The sequence below is a fragment of the Scyliorhinus canicula genome, chromosome 20, assembly GCF_902713615.1.
Source record: "Scyliorhinus canicula chromosome 20, sScyCan1.1, whole genome shotgun sequence".
Classification (NCBI taxonomy): Eukaryota; Metazoa; Chordata; class Chondrichthyes; order Carcharhiniformes; family Scyliorhinidae; genus Scyliorhinus; species Scyliorhinus canicula.
In genome coordinates, this window is record NC_052165.1 from 17,046,736 (window position 1) to 17,067,630 (window position 20,895).

Here is a 20,895-nt window from a genome sequence, read left to right on the forward strand (position 1 = left end):
AAGCCTCTGGTGAGACCAAAACATGTGCGTATGGTTCGCCGGGCCCCTACAACATCTCTCACACCTATCCTCCACCCCAGAGAAGAAACCCACCCATACGCTCCCTGTCAAGTATGCCCTCTGCACCACCTTAAACTGTATCAAACTTCACCTTGCACAAGAGGAGGTGAAGTTGACCCTATGAAGAACTTCGCTCCACACACCCCCAACTTGTCCTCCCACTTCCTCTTCTTCCAAAGAAGCCTGATTCCGTCGCCAACATCTGCCCATAAATATGTCCGAGAACCTTCCCTCCCCTAGCTCATCCAAAGACAGAACCCGATCCAAAAGCGAAGGCGTCGCCATCCGGGGAAACGAAAGTTGCTCTTTACGCACAAAGTCTCGCCCTTGCAGATATCTAAATATATTCGCTCTCCCGAAGCTGGAACTTCTCTGAAATCCCTTCTAGCCCAACAAACATACCCTCCAAAACAAGCCTCTAAACGTCTCTAACCCCTCCCTCTCCCATGCCCTGAATGCTGAATCTCGGCCAGATGCCACAAACCTATAATTCCTACAGATTGGCATGAACAGCGCCATAGAGCCTAATATAAAATGCTGCCTAAATTGGTTCCAAATTCTCAAATAGGTTATTACCACTGAAATCTTGCCAGAGAGAGTGGGAGAGAAGGCGTCAAGCTCGATCTGTACAAGAAACCGCCTCCATCCGTTCTCACAGAGAGTCCGCATCCTTAGACCACTCCCATATCATACCAATGTTTGCTGCCTAGTAATAACACAAAAGATTAGGTAGTGCCAACTGTCTACCCCAACTGTCTATCCCTCTGTAAAAAGAAAAGCCCCAGGCACCCAAGGAAGTCTTGCCCGCCCAAACAAAAGTAGATCTTATGTTATGGGCCAGAGTTTAGGGAACCCCAAAGTGTATCATGGAGTTCTCCTGACCCGCAACTTTTAATAGATTGTGGTATGGGGAGCACACGGCCCACTCTACAGGTGTGGCACAGCAGAAATGGAAAAGTTTTGTTTAAAGCAAAACAATGTTTATTCTATGAACTCAAGTTAACCTTTTTAAAACATACAGTGAATATCTTAGCAACCAACAATTCAAATACAACCCCCAAAGACTACAGCACTAAGTAATCCTTACTAACTTCCCAAACATCCAGAAGACAAAAGAAACACCTTTTAACAGAAGCACATCAGGTTTACATTCACTACTGAGAACATGTATAATTCTGAATTCACCAAATGATGAAGAGATAGTCTTTTCATGGCAGAGAGAACAGCAGTATACCTGCTCTGTCGGGCTTCAGCTCCAATCAGTAACACTGAAAACGAAACCAAAAAGACACAGACACACCCAAGCTTTTCTTAAAGTGAAACTAAAAAGCAGAGCCAGAGCTCAGCTCCACCCACACTCTGACATCACTACAGTAACATGAGCATTCAAACATTTCTTAAAGTGACATTCTCATGACAATTAACTTATTGTCCTCTTTCGGAAGGTTGATGCTGACACGATGGGTTGAATGGCCTCATTCTGCATTATAGATATTCTGTGATTCGAGAACATCAAAAATAAATGTCACGTTCCACTTACAGTCCCGCCTGCTCACCAGATATTCTGCTTCCCGATTATCCTACTCCATTGAATCCCTTTAGTGCAGGAGGAGGCCATTCGGCCCATCGGGTCTGCACAGACCCTCTGAAAGAACACTCCACCTAGGTCCACTCCCTGCCCCACCCCGTAACCCCACCTCACCTGCCAGATCTTTGGACTGTGGGAGGAAACAGGAGCACCTGGAGAAGCCCATGCAGACACTGGGAGAATGTGCAAACTCCACACAGGCAGTCACCCAAGGCCGGAGTTGCACCCGGACCCCTGGCACTGTGAGGCAACAGTGCCTACCACTGTGCCACCGTGCAGTCCCTGATCCTCCTGGTCACTGCAGGTCCTCCTCTTCCCCAACCTTCTGAGTTGTGGCCACTCCGTCTCCAACTCTCACAGTTGTGGCCACTTCCCTCTCTGATCTCAGAGATTCTGCCTGCCCACTTCCCTGACCTCTGACTTGCAGCCTCTCCCCTCCCTGACTTTCGATTGTGGCCTTTACCAAACCATCCTTCCCTTCCACCCCCTCCAAATTCCGTGTGGCCCATAGTATGGCTGATCCGTCCACTCTGAGTCACCGTTCCCCCACTTGCTGCTTCCCTCTGACAATCCAATCCGAACCGAGTTCTGATGTGCAAGTCAGCCCCGGTGGTGCAAAGTGTTGAGCTTGCGCTGCTGCAATCCATGTTCCTTTTAATTCTCCCACTTGCTGCCTCCCACTACTGAGCCCTCGCTGCAAGTGAGGACTGAGAAGAGCGATTGAGGTTGGAGCATTTTTGAAAAACACATGGGTAGAAGCAGGCCCAGCTCACACTCTGCACCATCAAGACTTGCACATGGAGCTCCAGATCGGATCTGAATCTTCAACGGGAAGGCAGGGCCAGGAGAGGGAAGCAGCTAGACGGTGAGTTTTTTAAAAATGTTTTTATTCTCCATTTTCACATTTTCCTCCAAAATTCCCACCCCACCCCAAACAGTAAACGGTAACAAATATAAAGTCAATCCCCTTAACAATAACAACAATCCCATCCTCCCACCACCCCAAACAACGGCCCAGATGTCAATATATGCATTCAATAAAACAAACCCTCCCACGGTGGACACAAAAAAACAAAGGAGAAAAAAGAAAGGAGTCCGGGACCACCCATGGTCACCCTAGAGTCCAACCCACCCCACCCCACTCAACGCCGTCCAATGTCTGGAAGAGTACCGTATGTGATACCCAAGAGTTGTAACCCACCTCCCTCCCCTCCAACTCCTCCCGCCCACTGCCTCTTGTAAAACACCTTCCCCCAACCTCGGCTCCTTCCCCCCCAACGTAGCTAGACGGTGAGTTAGGGAGTGGGAGGTTCGGCGAGAGGGTGAACCGGGGAGGGGAGGAGCCACAACCTTGAGATTGCCGAGTAGCTAGAGGCCGTAATTCGGAGATCATGGAGCAGGAAGGGGCCGCAACTTGGAAATTGGGGTGAGGGTGCCCAAAATTGTGGCAATGGGGTCATGCAGGACTAGATTACAAGCCCCATTAACCTACCGACGGCAATGTTGTAAGAGAACTTGCTTTGTCCCAGTTGAGGCCGAGCCGGTGCTTTATGCAGGTTTATCATAACATCCTAGCAGCAGAATTGTCGAGCTGATTTTTCCTGAGTCTCGATGTGTTGTCTGAATAGGGTGTTAACAATATAATCGTTGGAAGGCAGTACATGAATGTTTTTCTTTTATGAACTGTTATGGAAGCACCAATTGTAAAAAATAACTTGAGCCGAAAGAAGGAAGTAAGAGAACTTTAGCTCTTTAAAGCTTTGGAAGTAAACAAAGACAAGAAAGTAATTGGTCCCCAAGAATTGTCAGCTGATTTTGAAATGAGGATTAACATACTGAGTCGTACTTTGCAATGTCACAAAAGAATGAACATTCGTCTGATGTTAACTCTCTCTTATTACATCAATGAGTCCTCTTGAATGAACAAAGTTGGCTAAGCTTAAGGTTCGCTTCGGGGAGCATCTGATTAAATTTCCCGAAATAATAACGTCATTAATAGATTCTTAGAATTTAATTGGATTTGTTTGGACAGGACAACATGCGTTCATATGTGCCATCTTGAAACAAAATCCAGGGGGGGGCTAGCCCTCCCGAATCGACAATTCTACCACTGGGCGGCAACAGCCGAGCGAGTAAGGGGATGGATCCAGGAGCCAGAAGCCGAGTGGATGCGTGCGGAGGAGGCCTCCTGCATGGGGACCTCCCTCCGGGCCCTCGCCACGGCAGCACTCCCATCCCCACCCAAAAAACACTCCAGCAGCCCAGTGGTGACAGCCACCCTCCAATCCTGGAACCAACTGCGGCAGCAATTTGGCCTGACCAAAATGTCGGACAAGGCTCCCATCTGCAACAACCATAGGTTCAAACCAGCACTGACTGACGCCACCTTCAAAAGGTGGAGGCAGGACGGGGGGACACTGACAGTCAGGGACCTATACACGGACGACAGGATCGCAACACTGGACGAACTGACAGAGAAATTTCGGCTAGCTGGGGGGAACGAGCTGCGGTACCTCCAGCTCAAAAACTTCCTACGAAAGGAGACAAGGACGTACCCACAACCGCCACGACAGACACTACTGGAAGACCTACTGGACGCAAGTATCCTAGAGAAAGGGAACTGTAGCGACATGTATGACCGACTGGTAGAAAGGGACGACACCATACTGGACGCAACAAGAAGGAAATGGGAGGACGATCTGGGGATGGAGATAGGGTGGGGACTCTGGAGCGAAGCACTTCATAGGGTCAACTCCACCTCCATATGCGCAAGGCTCAGCCTGACGCAACTAAAAGTGGTACATAGAGCCCACTTAACAAGAAACCGTATGAGTAGGTTCTTCCCGGAGGTGGAGGACAGATGTGAACGGTGCCAAAGAGGCCCGGCCAACCACGCCCACATGTTCTGGTCTTGCCCCAGACTTGTGGAGTACTGGACAGCCTTCTTCGAGGCTATGTCCAAAGTCGTGCGGGTGAGGGTGGAGCCATGCCCGATAGTGGCGGTCTTCGGGGTTTCAGACCAGCCAGATCTATTCCTGGGGAGGAGGGCGGATGCCCTTGCCTTTGCCTCCCTGATCGCCCGCCGTAGAATCCTGTTTGGCTGGCGGTCAGCAGCACCGCCCAGAGCTGCAGACTGGCTGTCCGACCTCTCGGAATCTCTCCAAATGGAGAAAATCAAATTCGCCATCCGAGGGTCGGACGACGGCTTCCACAGAACGTGGGAGCCATTCATGCAACTGTTCCGGGACCTGTTTGTGGCCAACGTACAAGAGGAAGAATAGTCGGGTGGCCAAGAATCAGGGGAAAATGGACGGGAATCGGGGGAAGGTAGCCGGGGGGGGGGGGGGGGGGGGGGGGGGGGGGCTACGGGTTCCTTACGGGATCTTGATGGCTAGCTAAGGCCCAAAATCAAACTGTAAATAAATGCCAATAAACATGTGCCTCGGCCATATTGGGGAATGTAAAATATGTATGCCGGCTAAAGGGGGGAGGCCAGAGTTATTATTACGACGATGCTTACCTGTAAATATATATGTTAATTTTTGCGTGTTCTTTTGTTTTTTCTCTCTCTCTAACAATTTGTAATTTGTTCAATATAAAACATGAAAACTGAATAAAAAACATTTATAAAAAAAATATGTGCTATCTTGAAGAATATTAATATGCTACAGCTGTAGAAGTTGTAAAGAAATACTAAACTAGTGTGAATTGTGGAGTGGGCACAAGCATATCAGTCAGTAACAGATGGACCTTGATCAAGCTGTTGTACTTTGATAGCGACAGGAGAAAATTAAGATATCCTAAAGCCACTGGAATGTATAAAACGGTTGTTAACACATGTAAAATTGCACACTGCTACATTGAACCCATCAGCTATTACCAAGTGATTAATTGTGAACATATGCTATTTCATTGGTTTCAAGTATAAATATCTAGGGGCGCGATTCTCCGCAAATCCGGCGTGCCGTGAAGGCTGGCGTGAAACTGGCCGTGTTTCACACCAACCTCGGAGTTCCGTCCCGGGACCCGATTCTCCCCCCCGGGCGAGGCTAGTATCGGGGCCAGGGGAATCACGGCGACGCGGAGTTAGCGAACGTCACTAACTCCGCCCGCCAAGAGTCACGGCGGCTGACGCGCACGGTGACTTCAGCCGCGCATGCACGGGTTGGACATCTCCAACCCGCGCATGCGTGGATGACGCAGACGCGTCAAACCCGCGCACGCGCGGGCCATCATGCCCCTCAGCCGCCCCGCGGACTGATCCTGCGGGGCGGCGAAAGAACAAATAGTGCGCGGGTATCGGACCCGCTGCCCGCGATCGGTGCCCACCGATCGTAGGCCCATGCGGCCGTGCCAATCGGTGCCATTGTTTGTTCGGTACAGAACTTTGCGGCCGTTTTCACGAACGCTGAAAGCAGGTGTGATTGCGGCCGTGAAAACGGCCGTAAACTCCGCGGTATTCGGTCCATCGGCCTGCAGAGAATCGCTGTTCGCCGTAAAAAACGGCGAGCAGCGATTCGTGTCGGGGGGCGGCCGGAGGGGGGGTAGTATAAGCGGGAGGACGTGAAAATTGTTGGGAAGGCCCTCCCGCTATTCTCTGACCCGTCGTGGGTAGCAGAGAATAATTCTGGTATTTGTTCATGAAGATCATGGCTTTGAGTTTTGCTGTGGGAACGATACATAATCGTCAATGTTCATCGTCATTACTCCACTGAAACTGACAGCAGCTTCAGGAGTTTGGACTAGCAGCACAGTGGTTAGCACAGTTGTTTCACAGCTCCAGGGTCCCAGGTTCGATTCCCAGCTTGGGTCACTGTCTGTGCGGAGTCTGCATGTTCTCCCCCTGTCTGCGTTGGTTTCTTCCGCGTGCTCCGGTTTCCTCCCACAGTCCAAAGATGTGCCGTTTAGGTGGATTGGCAATGCTAAATTTACCTTAGTGTCCAAACAAATGTTAGTTGGGATTACAGGGTGGAGGTCTGGGGATAGGGTGGAGGTGTGGGCTTGGGTAGGGTGCTTTTTCCAAGGGCCGGTGCAGACTCGATGGGCTGAATGGCCTCCTTGTGCACTGTAAATTCTATGATAAAATATTGTGCATAAAATCATTTTTATTTAAATTGTTCATTTAGCTTTTGTCTTAATACAGTTATTTTCACTATCTGAAGATTAAAGTTGGAAGTAAAGTATTTGTAGTGTTTTTAAACCACCTGGTTTCCTGTGTATCAATAGTTCAGTTTGATTTGTTGTCTACTTATCTGCTGACATCACTGCTGCTGAATGCCAAGATATCTCTTGACTTGGTGCCAGATTTAAATTTCCGGTGGGAAAAGGAGAATTCTTGCTACAGGGATTGCGAGGTCTTTGTGCGCAGATTTATTTTAATAACAAGAATAATAATCTTTATTAGTGTCACAAGTAGGCTTACATTAACACTGCAATGAAGTTACTGTGAAAATTCCCTAGTCGCCACACTCTGGCGCCTGTTCGGGTACACTGAGGGAGAATTCAGAATGTCGGATTCACCTGACAAGCACGTCTTTCGGTACTTGTGGGAGGAAACAGGAGCACCCGGAGGAAACCCACGCACACACGGGGACAACGTGCAGACTCCACACAGACAGTGGGCGGAATTCTCCAACCCCCCCCCCCGCAGGGTCGGTGTAAATCCCGCCCTCACCGTGACCGGAATTCTCCGCCACCCAGGAATCAGCGGGAGTGGGAATCATGCCCCGCCGGTTGGCATGCCCCCCACGTTGATCGGCGTGACCCCCGCGACGATTCTCCGGCCTGCGATGGGCCGAAGTCCCGCCGCTGACAGGCCAATCCTGCCGAATTGGTTTAAACCACCTCTGTGCCGGCGGGATTGGCAGCGCGAGTGGGCCCCCGGGGTCCTGGGGGGGCGTGGGGCAATCGGACCCCGGGGGGTGCCCCCACGGTGGCCTGGCCCGCGATCGGGGCCCACCAATCGGCCGGCGGGCCAGTGCCGTGGGGGCACTCTTTTTCCTCCGCCGCTGCCCTGGCCTCCACCATGGCGAAGGCAGAAGAGACCCCCCCTACCGCGCATGCGCCGGTGTGACATCAGCGGCCGCTGACGCCACGACGCATGCACGGACCGGCGAAGGTCTTTTGGCCAGTCCCGACACCGGCCGACGGGCGCCAAAAGCCGTTGGCGCCGGTTTTGGCGCCAGTCGGCGTAGCGGGAGCCACTCCGGCGCGGGCCTAGCCCCTAAAGGTGCGAAGAATTCCACACCTTTGGGGAGGCTCGACGCCGAAGTGGTTGGCGCCACGCCTCTACGCTGGGACCCCCCGCCCCACCGGGTAGGGGAGAATTGCGGCCAGTGACCCTTGAGTACTGTGGGACCCTGGAGCTGTGAACAGTGTTACCCACTGTGCTAACGTGCTGCCCACGGTCATCAGCCAGTGCACGTGCTTGGCCACTGCCAAAATTCAGGGCCCTTTCTCCACAACTTGTCATTAGGGAATAACCATGTTGAAGTAACATTTACGCACCGGGGATAATTGTCTTGTTTCCCTCACTTCCTTTTCCAGTGGCCTCCATCCTGATTATCATAATGTAGCTCAGCATAACCCATTCAGGAGTGCAATTCATGGCTCATTAATTAAGCAGTTTGATTTTTTAATGACTCACCGAGTTAATAACTTGCCAAGAACAAATTAATGTAGCTTTTGGAGAGCACCTGCTCCTCACCAGCCAATATATGTCAAACATTCTTGCTCGAGAGTGCATTTGAAAAGGCATCAACGTCAAGCTGCACAGGCAAGATTCCTTCAGGTCACCGCCACTTGTAACAAAATCATAAATTAGCTCCTTATCCATATTTAAGGTGGTGCTTTTGGGGAGGGAAAAACCTGAGAGTCCCCTCTGTCAGTGACAATGGATAGAATGCTAACCTCGGGATGGTTCATTTTGAGTACGCCCTTGGATCTCAATTGCATTTTAGCTGACAATTTTCAAGTTGAGTTGAGCCTTTGAGGAGATTTCTGCTCTAAAGTACATACTAAACGCCAGATAGGTGAGAGTGAGTAATGAGTGCCACTTAATTTATATGTTTAGACAACGGAAGTGGTGACGAAAGTTCATTTAACAACCTCATCTGTAATTGAGCTAATGTTGTGCTAATGTGCTGCCTAAAAACACACTCCAGAGTTTCTTAGCCGCTGCAATATGTAGGAATATGTTCCTCGTTTGGTGGGGAGTAGTGGCAAAATTATTCTCCACCTGCTTCCTCCCCCACTTACATTCCCCCCTTCACCCCCCTCCCTCGCCTCCCACCAGCCTCCCATTTGCCCCTTTGACCGTTTTTCTTAATGTTTCAAATAAATGATTGGGCGATCAAAAGTGTGTTCAAAAAGATGTATGTTCAGAATAACTTTAAATGAAGAGTGAGGCAAAGGGTTTTCGGCAGGGAGTGGGAGGGGGGTATTCCGTAGCATGGAACCTGAGCCTCTGGTGCTACGACTGCCGGCTGCAAAAGGAAGAAGATAGCAATGCACAGGAGACAGCAGAGAATGCTGAGGGAGGGAGTTTATCGCACTGAATTAGGTTTAGTGGGAAAGGATAACAATGTGCTTCAGGGAAAATGGGGAAGAAATGAAGAATGAGAATTTCAAACGTGAAGCATTGTGAGGAGCGAGTTAATGTTGGTCGTTAATGTGAATGTTACTATATGGACTTCCAGAAGGCATTTGACAAAGCCGCCTTCGGGGCTTTTCACAATAACTTAATTGCAGTGTTAATGTAAGCCTACTTGTGACAATAAAGATTATTATATTATTATTATGGAGGGCGTAGGCTAAAAATTAGAGTCTGACCTTTCAGATTGTATAAATGTCAATCTCGTTCATTAATGCCCTTTTGGGATGGAAATCTGCCATCCTTATTCAGTTTGAACTCTGCGGTTGTTGACTCTTCACTACCCTCTAAACCAGTGCTTCTCAAAGTGTGGTACGCGTACCGGTGCCAGTACGCGAGCCATCGTCTACCGGTACTTGGAGTGTTTCCAGAAAAGAAAGAGACAGTAATCCTGGATTGGCTTGTTTCGCTCACCGGTCCCTGGCACATTGAAAAAAAAAACTGCCTGTCCGCCACATCAGATAGTTTGAGATGCACTGCTCTAAACTACCCTCTAAAATAGCCCAGTAAGGTGTACTCAAGAAGGTACATAGAAGATAGGAGCAGGAGGAGGCCTTTTGGCCCACCATCATCTCCTTGAGGGAAATTAGGAATGGACAATACATTTTGGCCTTTCCTTTTTTTTTAAAATTCAGATTAGCCAATTATTTTTTCCAATTAAGGGGCAATTTAGCGTGGCCAATCCACCTACTCTGCACATTTTTGGGTTGTGGGGGCGAAACCCACGCAGACACGAGGAGAATGTGCAAACTCCACACGGACAGTGACCCAGAGCCGGGATCGAACCTGGGACCTCAGCGCCGTGAGGCGGTTGTGCTAACCACTAGGCCACCGTGCTGCCCTCATTTTGGCCTTTCCAACAGCACGCTTGTCTTGTGAATGAATTAAACAGTGAGTTAGCATTTGTTTCTGTCTGTGCCGGTGCCCTGGCGACACACGGGTCCCATAAACTGACTGAATATAAGACTTAATATATTTACGGAGCTGACGAGACCTGCTGTGTATTTTCCTGGCCTTACTTTCCCACCTACGGATTTGAAGCATGTTTGAACATCCTCTGAGCTTCTTTAAAATTTTCAGGGTCACAGTTTGCTCTCCGTCATGTAAATTCTGTACCTATCCGGGCAAACCCCATTGCCGCAAGCTGACTTTCCACAGCTCGGTAGTTAGGGGGGTGGAAAATATGAGAGACCTTCACTTTACTGATTCTAATTCATTTTTCAAAAAAGAGGTGTAATGTTAATAGACAGCACATCACCAAACACAATGACACAACTCATTCGGACTGATTAACGTGTCTCTAAAATAGCTAGTGTTTTCCATAAATATTAAATGTATTTCAATTACATGTCCCAATGCAGATTAAACACAGATGCCTTTTTTAAAAAAAACGCATTTTATTCAAACTTGTATCATGAGCTCCGGATTCTCTGAAACCCCAAATATAGCTACCAAAGGGTCCGGGTCCACCTCCTCCTCCACTACCCTGGCTAAGACCGGGTACAGTCCCGCCCAGAATCATCCCAATTTTTCACAACCCCAAAACATGTGCGCATGATTCACTGGCCCCCGCCCACACCTCTCACACTCATCTGCTACCCCCTGAAAGAACCCACATTCTCACCTGAGTCATATGCACCCTGTGCACCACCTTAAACTGTATCAGGCTCATCCTTGCACATGAGGAGGTCCTGTTTACCCTTCGCAGTGCCTCACTCCACACTCCCCAATTGATCTCCCCTCCCAACCCCGCTTCCCATTTCTCCTTGTTCTTCACCACCCTCACCTCCCTGCTCCCCCAGCTACTTATATATATCCCCAATTCTTCGCTCCCATTCCACATCCGGAAGCAGCAGTCACTCCAGCAGGGTGTATCCCGGCAATCTAGGGAACCCCTTCCAGACCTTCCGTGCAAAGTCCCTAACCTGTAGATACCTGAACTCACTCCCCCCTCGGCAGCTCTACCCTCTCCCTTAGCTCCTCCAGACTGGCGAACCCTTCCTCCAAATACAAATCCCTCACCTTGACCCAGCCCCACTTCCATCCACCTCCTGTATACACTATCCATCCCCCCCACCCCCGGCTGAAACTCATGATTCTCGCACAGTGGCGTTAGCACCGACATCCCTTCCACCCTAAAATGCCTCCTCAGCTGATTCCATATCTTCACTGTGGACTGCACTACCGGGCTCCTTGAATACATACCCAGAGCCATTGGCAACGCTGCCGTCACCATAGCTGTCAAACTAGACCCCTTACAAGATTCCTCCTCTATCTTAACCCACTCTACCCCTTCTCCTTCCCACCACCGCCGCACCTTGTCCACATTTGCTGCCCAATAATAATGAAGCAAGTTTGGCAACGCCAACCCCCCCTGCTGCCTCTGCCTCTGTAGCAGGGTCCTCCCCACCCTCGGCACCTTCCCCGCCCATTCAAAGTCAGAGATGATTGTGTCCACTTTCCGAAAAAGGCCTTTGGTATAAAGATCGGGAGAGCCTGAAAGATAAACAAGAACCTTGGCAGAATATTCATTTTCACCACTTGGACCCTCCCCGCCAACGTTAAGTGCAGTGTATCCCATCTCTTAAGATCCTCCCTGGCCTCCTCCACCAGCTTCATTAAGTTCCACTTATGGAGCCCCGTCCATTCCCTCGCTACCTGAATCCCCAAGTACCGAAACCTATCCCTCGCTACCGTAAATGGCACCCCCCCTAAATTAGCCCGCTGTGCCAGCTCATTCACCGGGAATACCTCATTTTTCTCTACGTTCCGCTTGTATCCCGAGAAACCTCCAAACCTCCCCAACAGGCCCATAATCCTTCCCATACTCTCCAACGGATCCGAAACATACAGCAGGAGGTCATCGGCATAGAGCAACACCCGATGCTCCCTCTGTCCCCTCATTATCCCCTGCCACTCTGCCGACCCCCTGAGAGCCATTGCCAACGGCTCTATGGCCAGCGCAAACAGCAGCGGCGACAGCGGGCACCCCTGCCTCGTACCCCTGTGTAAGTCAAAGCTTTGTGAGCTCATATCATTCGTCCTCACCCTTGCTCATACAGCAACTGCACCCATGCCACAAATCTCGGCCCGAACCCAAACCTTCCCAAAACCTCGAACAAGTATCGCCGCTCCACGCGATCAAATGCTTTCTCCGCGTCCATGGACACCACCAACTCCGGTACCAGAGCCCTCGACAGATTCATCACCACATTCAACAGCCGTTTTATATTACTCATGAGCTGCCTGCCCTTCACGAAGCCTGTTTGATCTTCTGCAACCACCCCTGGGACACAGTCCTCCATCCTCCCCGCCAACAACTTAACCAATACTTTCACATCCGTGTTCAATAGTGATATGGGTCTATATGACCCACATTCCACCGGATCCTTCCCTTTTTTGGGAATCAGTATGATTACTTCCTGCTTCATCGTCTCCGGCAACTCCCCCTTCTCCAGTGCTTCATTAAACGCCTCCAACAGATGTGGTGCCAGGTCCGCTGCAAATTCCTTATGAAATTCTGCCAGGTACACATCCGGTCCCGGGGCCTTCCCCGACTTCATACCCCTGATACTATCCAGCCCCTCCCTCAGTCCCAGGGCCTACTCCAACACCTGCCTCTTTGCTTCCTCCACCTGGGGAAATTCCAGCTCGTCCAGGAACCGCCCCATGTCCCCCTCCTCTCCTCCTGGGCCTGCCCCATAAAGTCCCTGGTAATACTCTCTAAATGCCTCATTTATCTTCCCTGGCTCTGACACCACATCCCCAGCTCCAGTCCGGATCTTCAGTATTTCCCTGGACGCAGCCTGCCTCCGCAGCTGGTGCGCCAGCGTGCAGCTCGCCTTCTCCCCATACTCATATTGCAACCCCCTTGTCCTACGCAGTTGCCCTACCGCCCTCCCCGTTGTCAGCCTGTCAAATTGCCCCTGCAACGTTTTCCTCCTCACCAATCCCTCCATGGTGGGCACCCTTGAATATTCCCTGTCCACCTCCACTATCTCGCTCACTAGACGGTCATGTTCCGCCCTCCTTCCTTATTCTCACGAACCGTAAATGAGAGAATTTCTCCCCGGACCACTGCCTTCAGTGCTTCCCAAAAAATGCCCGCCAACACCTCCCCATTCTGATTGAACTCCACATAATCCCTAATTGGCAACCGCACCTTATCACAAAAACCTCCATCCGCCAACAACCCCGAGTCAAACCAACACCCCGGCCTCTGCTCTCGTCCCGTACTGAACCGAATATCCAACCAGTGTGTGCATGGTCCGAGGTAACTATCCTCGCATACTCTGCCCCCTCCACCCCAACCAAAATCTCCCGACTCACTACAAAGTAATCAATCCTTGAATACATAAGAAGTTAAGAACGAGGAGCAGGAGTAGGCCATCTGGCCCCTCGAGCCTGCTCCGCCATTCTATGAGATCATGGCTGATCTTTTGTGGACTCAGCTCCACTTTCCAGCCCGAACACCATAACCCTTAATCCCTTTATTCTTCAAAAACTATCTATCTCTATCTTAAAAACATTTAATGAAGGAGCCTCAACTGCTTCACTGGACAAGGAATTCCATAGATTCACAACCCTTTGGGTGAAGAAGTTCCTCCTAAACTCAGTCCTAAATCTACTTCCCCTTATTTTGAGACTATGCCCCCTAGTTCTGCTTTCACCCGCCAGTGGAAACAACCTGCCCGCATCTATCCTAACTATTCCCTTCATAATTTTATATGTTTCTATAAGATCCCCCCTCATCCTTCTAAATTCCAACAAGTACAGTCCCAGTCTACTCAACCTCTCCTCGTAATCCAACCCCTTCAGCTCTGGGTTTAACTTAGTGTATCTCCTCTGCACACCCTCCAGCGCCAGTACGTCCCTTCTCAGGTAAGGAGACCAAAACTGAACACAATACTCCAGATGTGGCCTCACTAACACCGTATACAATTGCAGCATAACCTCCCTAGTCTTGAACTTCATCCCTCTAGCAATGAAGGACAAAATTCCATTTGCCTTCTTAATCACCTGTTGCACCTGTAAACCAACTTTTTGCAACTCATGCACTAGCACACCCAGGTCTCTCTGCACAGCAGCAAATACACCTTTATAGACGTGTGGAAAGAAGGAATACTCCCTTCCCCCTGGGTTCTAAAAGCACCATGGATCCACCATACCCATCCTCTCCATAAACCCCCCCAGCTCCCTTGCCATTCGTAACCTACCCATTTACCTGGGGCTCGATCTATCCACCCTCGGCTCCAGGACACAGTTAAAATCTCCTCCCATGATCAACTGGTACCTGGCCAAATCCGGGATTGTTGCCAGGAACCCCCTCATAAAACCACATCATCCCAATTTGGGGCATACACATTTACCAACACTACCGGTGCCCCTTCCAATACCCACAATCACATATCTCCCACCCGGATCCCTCATCTCCTTCGCACTCACGAAACCCATTTTTTTGCTCATTAAAATCTGCACACCCCTTGATTTCAAATCAAACCCCAAGTGAAAAACTTGCCTAACCCATCCCTTTCCTTAACCTAACCTGTTCCTTCACACGGAGGTGCGTTTCCTGCAGAAAGACCACCCCCGCTTTCAAGCTCCTGAGGTGTGCGAACACCTGCGACCTTTTAACTGGCCCATTCAGTACCTGGACGTTCCACGTTACCAACCTTACTGGAGGCTTGCGCCTCCAATCCTCTCTACCGTCAGTCATCTTCCCCACTTAACTCCTGCCCCTTTAATTCCACTCTGTACCTAGCCCATCCCAGATGGCCCCTTTCTTCGCCTTTGATCATGTCATCTCTCACCCCCTGCCGAGACGCAACCCCACCCCCACTTTTCCCCTTTCCCTTCTTCCCCCCCTTCCCCCCCTCCCCCAGGCCACCCCTCGTGGCCTTCTCCCCCACCACCTCACTTCCGTTCACCAGCATAACCTGTTAGCGTGGCTGTCCCTGCCCAAAGGCACATCCTAATGACCCCCCTCACTCCTCAGCTCAAAGAAGAAGGCCTCCAGCTGGCCTTAACCTCCCCCACCCAAACAAGGGCTTCTCCTGAACTCCAAAAGCAAGCAAACAGATGTTAAACACAAACAGTCCCATAAAACAGGAGGGGGGATGGGAACATCCATCCCCACATAAACTTTTCACCCCTACAACTCCTCACAATCTCAACATTGACCAGAAACCTACCCCCCAACAAAAAAAGGCAAAAATCCCCCAATTCCTACACCCACTTCAAACATGCTCCCGACCATTACATAGTGCAAGTACCCCAGTTCCCAAGCATTGCCCACTCAGTTCTCCCCCAGTTTATGCCCCTTAATGAAGTCTTCGGCCGCTTCTGGGGTCTTAAAATAATACTCCCGGCCTCCAAACGTCACCCATAATTTCGCCGGGTAGAGCACCCCAAACCTGGTCTGCTGCCGGTACAGCACCGCCATGGCCTTGTTGAAACCTGCCCGCCGTTTTGCCAACTCGGCTCCAATGTCCTGATAAATTCGGACGTTATTTCCCTCCCAGTCTCAGCTATGCCTCTCCCTGGCCCACCGTAGAATTTTCTCTTTCTCCACAAATTTATGGAGCCTCACGATCACCGTCCGTGGCGGCTCCCCAGCTCTAGGCTTCTGCCTCAGAGATCTATGCGCTCGGTCCACTTCAGGTGCCTTATCTAGCACCCCTTCTGCCACCAGTCCCGCCAGCATCCTCGAGACGTACCTCGTGGCACTCACACCTTCCACCCCTTCAGGCAGGCCCACTATTCGCAAGTTCTGGCTTCTCAAGGTATTTTCCTGCTCCTCAACCTTTTCCCTCAATGTCTTACAAAGGTCTCCTTGGAGCCCCACCTCCGCCTCTAGAGCCACCACACGATTGCCGTGGTCCGCGATCACTCCTTCAATCTCCCAAATCTGTGAGCCCTGCACCTCCAAACACACCTCTATCCGCTCCAAAGCACTCTTCAGGAATGCCACAGCTGCAATGGCCTTTGCAGGATCCTCATGCATTTCTTTCCTCTACTTATGGAATTCCTCCTTGATAAAAGTAATCAGTTCCTGTATCTGGGACCTTACTCTCCTGCCTGCATACTGGAAGAGGCTGTCGCTGCAGCACCAGACTGTTTCAACTTTCCAGCCAAATTTCTCACTGTTTTGTGCCGGGTCTGGCGATCAGGAGACATACCACTCCAGGGGTAAACTACTCCTCTAACATTCATCTACGCCTTTTCATCAAAATTCTACCCGGACCTGTGTGAAAAGAGCCCTTTTCTGTGACTTTAAGCAGGAACAGCCCTGTGTGAGACCACTCACTCCGTGGTTACAACCGGAAGAGTTTAAACACACATGCCTGTCACAGTCCATACATTGATGATAATAAGTCTCAGGTGAAAGTTAATGTAGCATTTATGAAACCTGACGGAAACCATTAAAATATAAATAATAATTAAGCATGTTGGACCTCCGTAGATTAACACCTTTTATAAAATTAGATCTAAAATATGTACAATGAGGAATTCCAAAATCGTTAAATTAACTAATTTAGAATACACTGTGAAATCCGAACAGTTTAAAAATGTCATCTTAAACCCTGAGATTACTGCCTGGAGATTTTTCCTTTGGATATTGTTTTGTTACCTGTGTGGTAGGTAACTCGTGCTACTCAATCCTTGGTTGATGGTGAGGTCTTTTGAATCTCGATGAAGAAGACTCAAACTCATCCAGTAACAACAAAGGTTTATTGAGTAACTAGTGCATGAGTTCTTTACTTTAACTTTGATACTAGTGATGAGGTTAACAAGATCTTACGACAATAACTATACGTAACTCCACTAGCCATCTGAACTATTCTGATATTGTCCGGGTCACAGTGCACCTGAGAGATAGACTGAGGGAGACACAATGTGGTTGCTTTATATACCCCTGTTGGTCCGGCCCTCTAGTGATCATGTGGTGCTGCTGATTACACTTTAACCCCTTGTGTACATGCACACATAGAGATCACTACAGGTATGGAACAAGATATCAAAAACAATTGAATAAGAACACGTGTAGACTTTGAGTGTGCTGTGCACCATTTCATCTCAGCCAGTTGATGGGCTAATTGTGCTTGTGATTTGTGAATAATTGATGTTTGAATAGCACGCTAAAGCACCAATTTTTACCCAGCCTATGTGGTGTGAACATGGTGCATGGGTGGTTAAAAAGGCCGGGATCGTGATATTGTGCAGACGACCTGCCTCAGGCTGACCTGGGCCTAATTAAACTGGGAAAGTTGTGGCTTGATGATGCCATAGGCGCCACATCAGTTATAATGTAATCAGTAGGAGTTATAACTCCTAGGATTGGGAGACCTGCACAGGGTGCCATTAAGGACTGATAGCAATAATCAGTGGGCCAGAAGAGACCCGGGAGGCTTTTTCTTTGAAGTAATCTAATCTCCAGTTTATGGTTTATGAATGAAGCTCCTGTTGAAGCATAAGCATGCTGATTGGCTGCAGGATTTCAGTGACGGCCAGTTGGAATCAGGTGGTCCTGTCCACTACTGCTGTGTTTTATCACACACTGTAAACATTTCATTCACGGCAGGACTTGGCAGGATATGCTGATAATCTTAGGAAGATTCAATGCAGAAGCATAGACCATGAGAGAAGAAAACACCCAAAGGTTAGAAAGTTGTGAAATCCGTCATCAAACCGGTTATGTGGTATCTCCTCATTTGCATTGCTCTGGAGTTTAGCTGTGTAAACCTCTTGCCACTCTCCCCTAGCATATGCAGGCTTTTTTAATGTTTCCTTAAACTACTTAACTGCTATTCAGTCAATCAATTCGAATGCTTTGTGGGTCAACTGGTTGGCAGGTCTTCAGGATTCACTTTTGCAGTGAAGGGTTAATGGGCAGAAAATAATTCTCCCAGAAACACTCAGCAAGTGACAGTTAATCCCTAAATAGTGCGTTGCCGATCATTTCTGGCCCTGTGCTGCAACCTTGAGTTTGTTTGTCTTTGTACAACATCTCCTGGCCAACTTGTTTAATGGAATTCTTACCAGTTCTTTGCTGAGTGACCACGTTTGTGATTTGTACAGTAATGGACAGAAATGCTATATGGCCCGCACAGAAGAGGGTTGAGCTTTCTTGTGGTATCATCAATGCAGGTTTATCAATTGTGGATTTGCATTTATTTCCAGGGAAATTCTGTTTGGCAAGTAGCAGCGATGTGTGTTTGGTGGAGGTGAACCTTCCCTCGCAGATTATTTATATATTTTTTTTCAATTCGTACATTTTTTTTGTCTTATGCATCATAGAAGTTTTCAAAGTAAAATTTCCGAATTTCAGGAAAACTAAAACTGGGTCTGGAAAACTAACTGCAAATAAACATGATTTGCTACAAGCTGTCATGTCGCGCTGTATAGGAGAGAAATGTTTGAAGGGAAATGTCACCAACTGAATGACTCATCATCCCACTACATTTTGGATTCCTTATCATTTAATGATGTACATTTTTTGCTAGGATTAAAAGATTTAAAAAAAACAATAGCCACTTATATAGTGCCTTCAATGTAATAAAACAGCCCAAAGCACCTCATTAGGATCATTATAAAACAAAATATATTTATTCTACCACCCACGTTACCCCCTCACATCTCCTGAAGGCACTAACTTATGCCAAGGCAATAGGGAGGCAATGGCGTAATGGTTATGTTACTCGACTCTTTCCCCCCCCGCCGTGTTTGCGTGGGTCTTGCACCTACAGACCAAATATGTGCAGGCACATTTTCTCCCGAATTTCCACCCACCAGCAATAAACAATAATCAGCAACAGATATATCGATCCCCATAACAATAACAACGATCCCATCCTCCCACCTAAACTAAACTAGGGGCTAGTTTAGCACAGGGCTAAATCGCTGGCATTGAAAGCAGACCAGGGCAGGCCAGCAGCATGTTTCAATTCCCGTACCAGCCTCCCCAAACAGGCGTCGGAATGTGGCGACTAGGGGCTTTTCACAGTAACTTCATTTGAAGCCTACTTGTGACAATAAGCGATTTTCATTTCACCAACCCCCAAACATCAGCCCGCATATTTACATAAACAAATGACAAAAAAGAATCATCCTTAATATACACAGCCCCCCTCCCCTCAACCCTCCCACCCACCCCCCCCCAACTAATGTTCGATGTTATCCAGTCCTTGAAAGTGCATAATAAATAGTGCCCATGACTTGTAGAACCCCTCCGAGCTTCCCCTCAGTTCAAACTTAACCTTCTCAAGGGTCAAGTATTCCAACAGGTCCCCCCGCCACGCCAGGGCACAGGGTGGAGAGGCTGCTCTCCATCCCAGCAGGAACTCTAAATTTATTTTTAAACAAATTACGGCCAAGTCCTCTGACAGTGCTCGCCTACCTTGCATGGACGTGTATTTTCCAAGAAATGAATTAAAAAGCAACAAAAGTAATTGGAAGATATTTCACAATGGCTGAAAATCACCAGCAACACATTAAGCTGGCAGCTGTTGATTGAGCATTTTAGTTCTTTAGCCATCACCTTAACATTGTTCGTGTCTCTGTGTAGTCATTTCCACTGGGTGAAGTAAAATTAAATTACCCTTTTTTCATGTTTAATTTTGAGAATATTTATAGATTGCAGATACCTCTTTGGGGTATTTATCAGCCCTCGTCGTCTGGGCAGATTATTGAAAATACTTTTAGATATTTTGACGTCCCTTTCACTTTTTTTCCCACCTCTCCGACAGTCTCTTGTGAAAGCGCAGCACCCTCTAGTGTTGTCGCGACCGATGTGCATTTATCTGAATCACTGTTTTGAAGCTAAACCGGTCAATGAAATGTTAAAGAAAATGGTTTTGTTTTTCTTTTGAGAAATGTTTTCCAAAATGAAAACCCGTTTCTGTTACCACAGCGCCTGCAAGCAGAAAACCAGGAGACCCACTCATCATTTCAGACATTAAAAAAGGAAGCGTGGCACACAGGTGAGCCTTTTTGTTTGGCAAGTTTTTTTTTAATTGGTCATCGTCCGCGTCTAGTGGCACATTTGTAAATGCCCAAATGCAGCTTCCTGTCAAATAAGACATTCATGTGTTGTACGTGATGATAAGCCATAAACAACTTTTGACGCAAGCTTGAATGTGGGGCAGTCGCTTGAATTTTGTCAAATGCGGGAACAACAAATTCCATTGCAATTAAAGTGGTTTTAGTCTTCTATCAGCCTATTATAAAATTTAAAGTTACCATGGTTTCAATGACATAATTTATAATGAGCTTTTTTTTTCTGTATCACCTGCCAGTTCTTATTACAAGCCTCCTATCCTCTGTCTCCTGCGTATCCAACATGTCATGATGACCACCTTTCCATTTTGTCGTTTGATCTCAGTGATATACTATTCTCGACCCCTTAAAAAAAATCAGCCTTCACAGGGACTAACACCAGTGATGACTTAATTTAATTCCATACTTATTGTATAGGGTTCAGGTGTGTTACTGGTATTTTTAATATAATGTTTGGTGGCACGGAAGCGTTTAGCACTGCTGCTTCACAGCACCAGGGACCCAGGTTCGATTCCCAGTTTGGGTCACTGTCTGCGGAGTC

At 48.4% G+C, this 20,895-nt stretch overlaps 1 protein-coding gene across 5 annotated transcripts in view; it reads left to right on the plus strand.

Moving 5' to 3' along the window:
• grip1 (glutamate receptor interacting protein 1) overlaps window positions 1-20,895 on the plus strand; it is a 480,409-nt gene that overhangs the window by 427,036 nt on the left and 32,478 nt on the right. For all 5 annotated transcript variants that reach the window (XM_038780539.1, XM_038780540.1, XM_038780538.1 and 2 more), the window contains one exon: window positions 20,209-20,278. In XM_038780539.1, the coding sequence (XP_038636467.1) occupies window positions 20,209-20,278 (70 nt within the window). The remainder of the gene's footprint in view (window positions 1-20,208; window positions 20,279-20,895) is intronic.